Source organism: Leuresthes tenuis, unplaced genomic scaffold (assembly GCF_036924035.1).
Source record: "Leuresthes tenuis unplaced genomic scaffold, fLeuTen1.0.hap1 SCAF_22, whole genome shotgun sequence".
NCBI lineage: Eukaryota > Metazoa > Chordata > Actinopteri > Atheriniformes > Atherinopsidae > Leuresthes > Leuresthes tenuis.
In genome coordinates this window covers 3,996,126-4,006,439 of record NW_027325376.1, presented here as the reverse complement: position 1 = coordinate 4,006,439, position 10,314 = coordinate 3,996,126, and the positions used below count along the sequence as shown (strand labels likewise).

The 10,314-nt window shown below is 39.8% G+C and overlaps 1 protein-coding gene and 1 non-coding gene across 2 annotated transcripts; one reads left to right on the top strand and one right to left on the bottom strand.

Annotated features, from left to right (window-relative positions):
* Nucleotides 1-2,007: 2,007 nt before the first annotated feature.
* trmt10b (tRNA methyltransferase 10B) lies at nt 2,008-6,705 on the bottom strand. The gene is made up of 8 exons (XM_072376251.1): nt 6,493-6,705; nt 5,970-6,078; nt 5,716-5,849; nt 5,422-5,574; nt 4,911-4,989; nt 4,564-4,631; nt 4,203-4,326; nt 2,008-4,123 (listed from the first exon to the last, which is right to left on the bottom strand). The coding sequence occupies exons 1-8, from the start codon at nt 6,667-6,669 to the stop codon at nt 3,981-3,983; spliced, it is 987 nt and encodes a 328-aa protein (XP_072232352.1). The 5' UTR covers nt 6,670-6,705; the 3' UTR covers nt 2,008-3,980.
* A 3,211-nt stretch (nt 6,706-9,916) lies between these two features.
* LOC140282461 (small nucleolar RNA U3) lies at nt 9,917-10,133 on the top strand. The gene has a single exon (XR_011909892.1). It is a non-coding gene; the product is annotated as a small nucleolar RNA U3 (small nucleolar RNA).
* The last annotated feature ends 181 nt before the right edge of the window (nt 10,134-10,314 follow it).

The window sequence follows — 10,314 nt, the reverse complement described above, 5'->3', positions numbered from 1 at the left end:
CAGGATCTGACAACGATAACAGAGCAGGGAGCATAAATACTGATTATAAATACTGAGGGAACTGATTAGTGAGTGATTGCAGGTTAGGATAATGGACAGGTGAGACAGTGGAGCTAAGGACCAACCAGGGGACACTGGGGAAAGCTAAAGTGAAGAAGGAGAAACAAGAAGCTAAACTGAGTAAGAATAGAAAGAAACCATGAGAGGAACAACTGAAGACTGGACAGATGAAAACTGAAGAAACCCTGATGATGAACCAATAACTGAAGAGCTCAAACGATGCGTTTCAAACAAAATGCCAACTAAGAACAGAAGAATAGAAGACCAGAAACACGTGGAGTAACCATGAATAAAAACACAAATCAAGACTAGACTAATGAATCCTAATCATGACAAATAACTAAATAACAGACAAGAAATGCTTGTTCCTTTAAGTCTCTTCCTCAGCTGCTCAGCTGGATTTAAATCAGCTGACTGGCTCAGTTATTCACTGAGAAACTGCCTCAGCAGGATGTCTGGGATCATTATCCTGCTGCAGGAAGAAGCTCCGTCCAGTGAGTTTGGATCAGATGTTTCTGTCCAGCTCAGAGTTCATCAGCAGCTCCATCATCAGATAAGTGAAGATAAAGTGAAGATAAAGTGAAGATAAGTGAAGATAAGTGAAGATAAGTCCGTCCCTGGGGCAGCCATACGTGCCCAACCATAACACCCCCACCACCGTGTTTAACAGAGGAGCTCTCACTCTGTGACAGGTTCATCTTGGTATGTCTGTCCATAACAGGCTCCTTTAAGAACTATGATCCGTCCGCCCTGCTTCTGCGGCTAACCAGTGGTTAGCATGTAGCATGTAGCATGTAGCCTCTGTATTTCTGTTCCTGAAGTCGTCTGTTGGTGGTCGTCTCTGACGAAGACACACCCGCCTCCTGAGGACTGTTTCTGATCTGTTGGAGCTTTCTTTTCCTTCACCTATCAGCCGCTTTGCAATCACAGAGCTCACGAGGGCATTCTTTCTTCTTAATGATCTTCCAAACTTTCACTGGCACAGCTTCTCTCCTCATGCTGAGCAGTTCACAGTTTGCACATCGTAGAAGCAAGTGAAGGTAACCCCAAACACCCGGGAATGGTCCCAAACATTTTGGTGCCCTGACATGAGGGACGCCGTATGAAAAGTGTTGTAATTTCTTGCTTGGAAATCTGAAATCTGCACTTTAATCTTTTCTTTCAACTGAATGCGTCTGTTTTTCTCTAAAATAGCTTCAAGGAACCAGTTCCTGAGATGGGACTTTGGTGAAACTGAATGTTTATTTTGGTATTAAACATCCAGCCTAAGTTTTATAAAGTGCAAGTCTTTAGTCAACATCTTTATCAAGTGTTTAATATTATTTTTTTGCTGAATAAAAGGCGTAGAGCCGGGCCAAAACAAAAAACAAATTAGAGCCAACTTTTCTCACATTACTTCTGGAAAACATACTTGTTCAAACCTCTCAGAAGAACTTTATTGTGGGAGGGTTAATCTGCTATTTTAAACTCATAATTTTGGCCAGTTTCGCAGATAGATGTCCCCTGAGTTCTAGGGCTAGAGTTACAATAAAGTTCTGAAGAACTCTTCAGTGTCTGATACTTAGCAGCTGTGTCGGTACACGACACACTCGCCTGGTACTGTGCCCAGAAGAGGCTCAATAGATACGCTCACACCATATCCGGGCTTTGTGCCTGTTGATGGGAACATGCAGCATCTTCAAGGTCACCCAAAAACAGGAAGATTTGACCCCGCTTAATGAAAAACACACACAAGGAACTCTCCAGAGACGCATCATTCTGTGACTCTGATACGGACCTGGTTGACAATAAAAGTTTCTGTGTATTCCACCAGGTCTGTGTCAGCAGAGCTCTTCCTGCATCATCTACACACTTCTAAACCAGAAGATATTCCAGCTCTCTGAAGGGGAACAGATGCAGAATGAGAAGCTAAAAGGTCGTACAAAGAGACAAGCTCACACGTCTCACTTAGGCAGCTGCGGATATTTTACTGCAGTTTTGTTATTTTACATCATGAAGTCATGTTCAGATAAATAGATCCATTTAGTATAAAATAAACAGCAGTAAACACACAGTTCAAGGATGGATGTGTAAAACAGATGAGTGCAGAATCCACAGAAAACTGGATACAGACAGTTACAGAAACATGTGGCAGTGATGTCTTCAAGTTCAGTAAAACCTAAACTTATCAGAAATGTTCTCGTTGTTCTTACTTTGGCTCATTGAGGTTTGCAGCATTGGTTTCTGCACAGCTCTCTTAAGGTCCCACCACAGCTTCTCAGTCAGGCTGAGGTCTGGACTCTGACTGGACCATTTCAACACCTTGATTCTTTTCTTTTTCCCACATTCTGCTGTAGATCTGCTGCTGTGTTTGGGATCTTTCTCCTGCTGATGAACCAGTTGGACGGACGGTGTTGAATTCGACTTTTAAATACTTTGGCATCCAGAGGAGTTCATGGTCCACTCAGTTCCTGGAGGGTGTCCAGCCCCTGTGGCTGAAAAACACCCAAAGCATCATCCCTCCTCACAGATCTGTCAGCTTTCAGGGACGGGAACAAATAAAGGCAAAGAAACTGTTCACTCACACTAAACTCCACAAAAATGACTCCAAAGAACGTTTGAAAATGTTCTTCTGTCCTGTTCTTACCAGATAAAAAACAAACAAACATGAGCTGTGTTTGTTTTATTAGGAAATGTAGAGTAATCCTAAAAGAGAGCTTTCCACTGAGGATGCTTTAATAAATCAGGCTGGGCTGAAGGATCTGAGGCGGACTGCTAAGAAAACACGGATGTGGACCTGAACCCAGCAGAGCATCTCTGTAGAAACAAGAAAACAGCTCTTTATTGGCTTATTTCCTGAGGCTGACAACACTGTAAACGACACTAAATCCACACGGAGAATTATGAGAAGTCTAAAACATAAGAACCCTTCAGCTGAACTGCCACTTTAATGTGGTGGAGGGACCTGAGTCACCCCCATGACTCTGACAGCTGTGTTATTAGCCCCTGGTGGGGTCTCCCAAGACAAATTAGCCTAAGGGGAGGGTCATACTAAGAGTGATTGAAGGACTTCGATGGAGCAGCCTCGGCTCCTGGGGCGACAGGAGGTTGGAGGTTGGGTTTCTGCAGATGATGTTCTGTTGGCTTCTTCCTGCCTGAACTGAAGGGTTTCACAGCTGAGCGTGAAGCTGCCAGGATGGTTCCCAACCAGAAAAAGCCAGAGTGCTCCCTCTGGGTCGGAGCTAAAGTATCTCCGGGTCTTGTTCATTTCACGTTGATGATGGCAGGGTGGAGTTGGAGATGGGCTTCGTCAGCAGTAATAAGTGCTGCTTCAGCTCGTTGTGATGAAGAGGGAGCTGAGCCGGACGGAGAAGCTTTCAGGTTACTGCTCCATCTTTGTTCCAACCCTCACCCCTGCTCACAGGTCTGGGTTCTGACCCAAAGAATGAGGCTGCAGAAGCACAAGCAGCTGAGATGAGTTTCCTTCAGAGGGGCTCAGCCTCAGCCTCAGAGGTAGGGGGAGGAGCTCCACCATCTGCAGTGAGCCCGGAGAAGAGCTGCTGCTCCTCAAGGATGGAAAGAGTCAGCTGAGGTGGTTCAGCTTCTGATAAGGACACTTCCCTTTGGAGGTTTTTAGGGTATGTCCAACTGAGAGGAGGCCCAAACCCACTGGACGGATTATATATCCCTTCTGGCCTGAGAACGCCAGGGAGAGGTTTGTTTGGGTTTCCCTCCTCATGACCCGACCTCAGATAAGCGGAAAATAACGGATGGATAAAACATAAAAAGGATCTGAAAAGTTTCCATCATAGCTGTACAAGATAAACAAAAATAAATTAGAGCCGTCTCTCTTAAATAAGGCACTTATCAGAGTGTGCAACAGCAGGAGTCTTTTATCCATAATGTCCTTTCACTGACCCTCTGTAAAAGCATGAAAAACTTTAATCCTCTTGCTGAGTCTGTGTAGCAGCATGAAGTGGTGCTGAACCGACTGAGACCACGTAACCTTTCCCCTGAGGGAACCATGCCTGCAGAGCTCGTGTCCAGCTGCCAGTCTCAGTGTAAGTCAACAAGATGTCAAACACTGCAAACAGGGAGAAACCAGCAAAATAATCAGCAAAAGAACAAAAAGACACCTCAACAGATGAAGAATCCTCGCTTGCCTTGATTAACAGCCAGGATTTTCGAGTGGAAATTCTTCACGTTGTGTTTCTTCACCATGTGCTCGTCTATTGGCAGCCGCAATGTGCGGACACTCAGTTCTCCGGCTCTACAGAGGCTCAACTTCTGCAACGGGGAAAACTCAACATAATCACTGATATACCTGCCATTCACACACATGTTGTCCAAATCTCTGCTAAAAGCCGGATATTACTGCAAAAATGACAGTTACTATATTTATTTTACCTGAAGCAACGAGGACGAGCTGATTAAAGAAGCTAACTAACGGCTAATTAATCATATTTGACTTGCAGACTGAGTTGTTTTTTAGTGATGACTGTTATTTTCCACCAGTTCAAATACCTTCTGGATGCTTTCATCCACAAGACCACCAAGGACGTACACTTTATCGGCGTCCACTGTCTCCAGGGCTGAAATAAAAGATGGGGTTTATGTAATCGTAATTTTCTTTATACATATATGTTTTTTTCCCGCATATCTTTAAACTCTCTTTAAAGTTTCCCTCAGAGTTTTATTTGGTGTAGGAGTAGTGATGATATGGTCAAACGGCACCCTCTGCTGGCCAAAAGATGAAACAACGGGAGAACAAAAAAATTCTGTATCTATATGAATCTTTATGTTCCCTAAAGTTAAGCAGCTGCACATAGAGAAACCGGACAGTATATGAGAATAATTCAAATGCATCAAACCTTCTTCAGCATCTGGAGTGAGGTAGACAACAGCTTCTGAGGGGAACAGGTCTAAACAGCTTTTTTCTGTTATTTCCATCTGAAAGAAAGGAAAAAATAAGATATCCATCTATGATTTTACGCTATTATTGGTTCCAGTTATAGAGGAAGTAAAAGAGGTAAGACACTGTGTCTTATTCAAATCAATGTTGTCAAATGATCTTCTTCTCTCTTTTTACATCCTGAGCACTTGATTTTTAACATGCTTTCAGTAGATAAGCTGTTTTTTTGTTTTATCTGCATTGTACGTTCTGTAATAGTGGATTTAATTATCATTACAACCACACCTAGGGCACACATGCAGGAACCTGAACCTGGTGAATGCAGATCCACTGAACCTGATGGTGTCAGGTTCATACACTTTAAATGTGTGTCAGCAGGTTAATTATAAAAAACACTCTCTGAAGGTTCTCTGCTTAGCTCTTTTAGGAAGGTTCATTGATGAATACAGGATGTAAAGAGCAATAACCACCATGTAGTTGAGGAAGCCGTCGTTCATGCGAACACATTCTCTGTAGAGACGACTGCCCTCTCCTAGGTCCGTCAGGAACAGGTGAAACGGCCGAGTTGCCTTCTTATTAGATCCATACAACCGCCTCAACTGACCAGCCAATCGGCTTATCTCCTGACCAAGACAATTACACACAGGTGAGAGAGGGTAAATCAATGCTTTACAGCCTGTTCTAACAAATTCCTGCCCTGAAACTAAAACTCCTACTGTGCAGCTATTTAAAAAGACGATGAGGCTCCTTCAGCTGCATCCCACCTTGTCAGACATGCAGTCCGTCATACTCAGGTCAACGCAGAGTTTGAGCCCCGTGGACTGAGCCTCAGCTAAACGCTCTTTGGTGATCGCTCTCATGACTCGTTTTGTGAGCCGAGGACAGTCTGTGCAGGCAGCTGTATCAAAGATGGAAAAAAACAGACAAACACATACAATTGGTCTGATTATAGAGGCTGAGGACTTTCACCTTAAATCTTCCTAATTTGTTAGTCTGCTTGATTCTCCTTTATCCTTACCAGACCGCTGCTCACGATTGAGCTTCCTCCTCTGCTTCTCTTCTTTCCTCTTGCTCTTCTTTGCAGCCAGCTGCCTCTCCCAGTGTCGCTGCTTCCTCAGAACATTCCTCTGTTCGTTAAACACACAACAAACAGTTAAAAGCACAGGTAACCTCACAGGTCTGTGGATGTTTAGGTCACAGTATCTTAAAAAATATCTATTAACAAACCTTATTGTCTTGTGAAAGTTGTAAAAGATTTGCCTTTAGTTTGTTGACAGTGGATTTTAAAAAGAAGGACCAGTTTTAAATGCCACACAATTACTTCTGCTATATCATACACTTATAAATGATTTGCCCCTTTCATTAGTTGCTTCACATCTAGTCTGACATCAAAAGAGCTGATCTATATTGTTTCTGACATACTTTAAGTATGAGATATTTAAAGTATTGAAGTTGATACACATCTCATATGGTGTTTATTGAGAAACTAAGTTATACTTCCAACATTAATCTGCCCATACATACTGAGTAAATGAACTTACTGAACACAGTGCATCGTCTCTTCCTGGTCTGCTATCCACATCAGCCTCCACCTCTATGTGAAGCAGATCCAGCTCCTCTGCAACTGCATTCAGCTGCGTCTCACCCATTTCTGATGGAAAATTTTTAATTTTAGTCTCCAGAGACATCACCGGGAGAAAAGGACATTGTTTTATCATGTTAGTGTACAGATATCTCCATAATTTTGTGGAAAACATCACATGGAGGCATACAAAAACTCGTACTTGTGTAGTTGTCGTGACACCTGCTATTAAGAGGATTAAAAACTCAGTAAATTATATATTCAAGTTATTCAACAAGTATCAAGTATTAAACAGATAAGAGGCAAATAGAGGGAGAAATCATGCCTGAATTGTTGAAGGAGTCGCTTCCGTGTTGCGAACATGTGAGCGGCGCTTGTGGATGACGTCAGAGTAAACAATACGAAGGAGCGGGGAAAATAAATTCAATAATTTTACGTTATTTTAAAAACGTATTTAAATGGAATTTTCAATATCTCTTATCATTGTCAACTTAAAAATATTTATACAATTTTTTTCATTTTGCGTTGGCAATATGTGCGTTTTATTTCCACTAAGGGGGGACGGTTAACTGTACATTAATACCTTCATTTAAAGCCGATAAGATGAACGAGGCCTTTCAATTTATTTCCTACTAGATCAGGCCATATCCGTAAAACCCTCAAATGCACTTGTACTGCTAATTTAGAAAACTACTAGCTCAGACCACCATGAAAAAGAAATGATAATAATATAAAGAGAATAGAAACGAGTGAACATAAATATTAACACATACCAGAAATTATAACAGTGCATTATAAAAGTAGCTATAGTTGAAAATTAGAGACAGAAAAGCAGAATCAGAGGCACATACACATGAGACTAAGATAATAAAAAAATAGATTAACTATATTATTGCATAACTGAGCTTAATAGAAAGAAAAGTTGTAATTATTGTTGTACATATCTGTTTATTCATCAACACAACTGAAGAAGAGTATTTATAATGATTAAATAATTATAGCTCAGCATTTCCTCTGCATGCAGTGTTTGTCTTAAAATCATTTTACATTATTTATTTTGCCCCTAACCTTGTGTCTTCACAACATTTGACGCGATATGATTAGTATATGTATCACTGATCTAAAACAACAAACAAAAACCCTAAAACTGAAAATAAATGTATTTCATGGAAGTTGCTGCTAACACGTTTTGTTGCTAACAACAACGCAAATCTCACTGTAGCGTTTAACTCCCTGTCTTAAATACGCATGCGCAATAACATGCTACTTAATTGGTGAACTTGTTAGAGAAAAGACAATAATAATTGGTAAGTAAAAATTGCATATTTGTAGAAAATAATTCCTGGCGTTGAAAATTTAACAAGACGTGTTTTCTTTCGCCATAAACCTTCGAAGAAAAAACTCCCAACTGACTCCAGTCGCGGTTATATCATTAACTGTAGCTTTAGCTTATTAGCATGACTAGCTTAAAGTCTGCTTGATAGTCTGCTAGATCATTGTTTTTTAAAAAGTATTCTCCATAGAGTATGGTAGAACTATGAAACTTATTAAACACGCAAATATAATCCTATATTTTCAGCCATGATTTAAATTAAGGTGGACCAACATCTTAAGTGAACTGTGAAGCTAAAAAGCTAACTGAACCGTTAATGTTAGCCTCACCAAAAGCTAAGTTAAAGCTTTCAGGTTGTTGAAAAGCTTTTATTTTCAGTTTATATTATACTTTAATACTTTGTAGGGTTTTGGATTTTACTTTTAACATTTATTGGAGGTTGTGGATTTAAACTCAAACACCAAAAAAAAAAAGGAAAACTTGAAACTGATGGTAAATGTAAGTTAAACCGGTTAAAAGTGTGAAGCCATGATAGCAGGTAAAAGTTAAGGTTGCATAAGTGCCTTTTCATATAAAAAACATCAAAATCCTACTCTTAGGAAATAGCAGAATTATTTGTGGAGGCAAAGGACTTACTTATTAGGTTAGGCAGTGGCTTTAAATGCAATAATATGATTGGATTGTTCTTTGACCTTCAGCATATAATCAGGGTGACTGAGTTATAAACCAGAGTGTCGTTGCTGAAGCACCGTTTTAAATTATGAAATACACACAGCATAATGCAACCAGAAGGGCTTAATGATATGAGTCTGTAAAGCTTCTTTTTACATAGTTTTTAGCTGCTACAAAAAACCCAATACATTCTGATTTTCTTTCTATCTGCTTTGTTTACTATTAAGTTTTACAGATACAAATATAAAACCAATATATAATAACAAAGGCATATTTTTTCACGTATTTACCCCTCTGCAAAAAATACTTCTTATATTAACAATGAAACTTACGTATAGGCTATCATACAGATACAAATAAAGGCATAAAGTGTATTCGGTTAAATTTAAATTGGTTTTTACATCAATAGTTTTGTCTCTTCCTGAGTTAAGTAAAATTAAATGTTAAGTAAAATGTATGACACACATAGCCAACTACAACAAACGTAATTTTGAAATCATGAGACTTCCTTGAAGCAGTCCATGTAAGACAGATTTGATGTTAAAACCAACAACCTCATCTCTGCAGTTCTATTGAAGTCGAACAGACGATTCCGGAGAGTTTCGTCGTAGCTTTAAGAGTTATTTGTATTATGCTAAACCATAAACCTACAGAATCTTTAACAATATTTCTCAAACTCCTGGTTGAGCAGACAGGAACTATCATTTCGTCACGTTTGGAGTCGGAAGCGAAAAACCGGCGCACCCGCAGGCTTTTACCTATTAGCTTCTTTTAACGCAAAATTGAACATTTCTAGTCTTTTCGTTCATGACATCATTTTTAATTTAATTCAGCTTACAGTTCGTGACGCTATCATCACGCTACTGTGTGTGTCTTCATGAATATTAAACATTTCGCCTTAAAAAGTTCGGGTTATATCGTTGTTGTTGTTAGCATATCAGGCTAACACGCTGCCAAGCAGCATCACAGCAGCCAATGAGAGACACTTACGGCGGGACGGGGCGCCGAAATGCATTGTGGGTACTACAAAGATAAAACTTATACATCTTTTTAAAGCAATAAATGGTTTTATTTTTAAAACCACAATCATATATATGTTTTGTTTTGTGTCATTTGTATTACACAATGTAAATAAGTGACCGGATATAGAAATATTAATCATTGTGTCTTTAAAGCTTTCATAATACTTCACCAAATGATGCGCGTACTTGTAGAAATAGTGTTTCTCTATTCTATGCATTTAATGGTTTGGCTTTTTACGGTGATACATGTTTTCAACTCCCTTCAAAAACTTGAAAACACAGAGCAGGCTGTGCGCACCGTGACAGTGAGGCGCGTGACCGTCACACTTATAGGTGGGGTTTGCAGTGAGGAGGTTAAGACTATACTTTCAGGGATCATTTCTATAGTTTTTAACTTGAGAAATGTGTTTCTAAAGTGTTTGGTCTCGCTAACCACGATGAAGAGTCGGTGATACTCCTTCTTGAGCGCGAAGCGGGCCGAGAGACTTGATTAATTTCATATGCTCTCAGCTTTTGATGACCGTTCACGGTCCTCTTTGGAGGCCATGAGGGAAGGAGTATGATCAGAGTGGTTTTTGCATACATGTCAAAGAATAAAAAGATATAAACATCATATTATATTATATTTCGTATAATAATCTTAAAAAGAAGATATTGGATTATTTTACATGATAAAGGTCTCTTATTGCGGCTGTAAAGATTATTTTACCTATAAAACATAAACAAACCAACAAAGTGGGATTTTCTCCGCTTG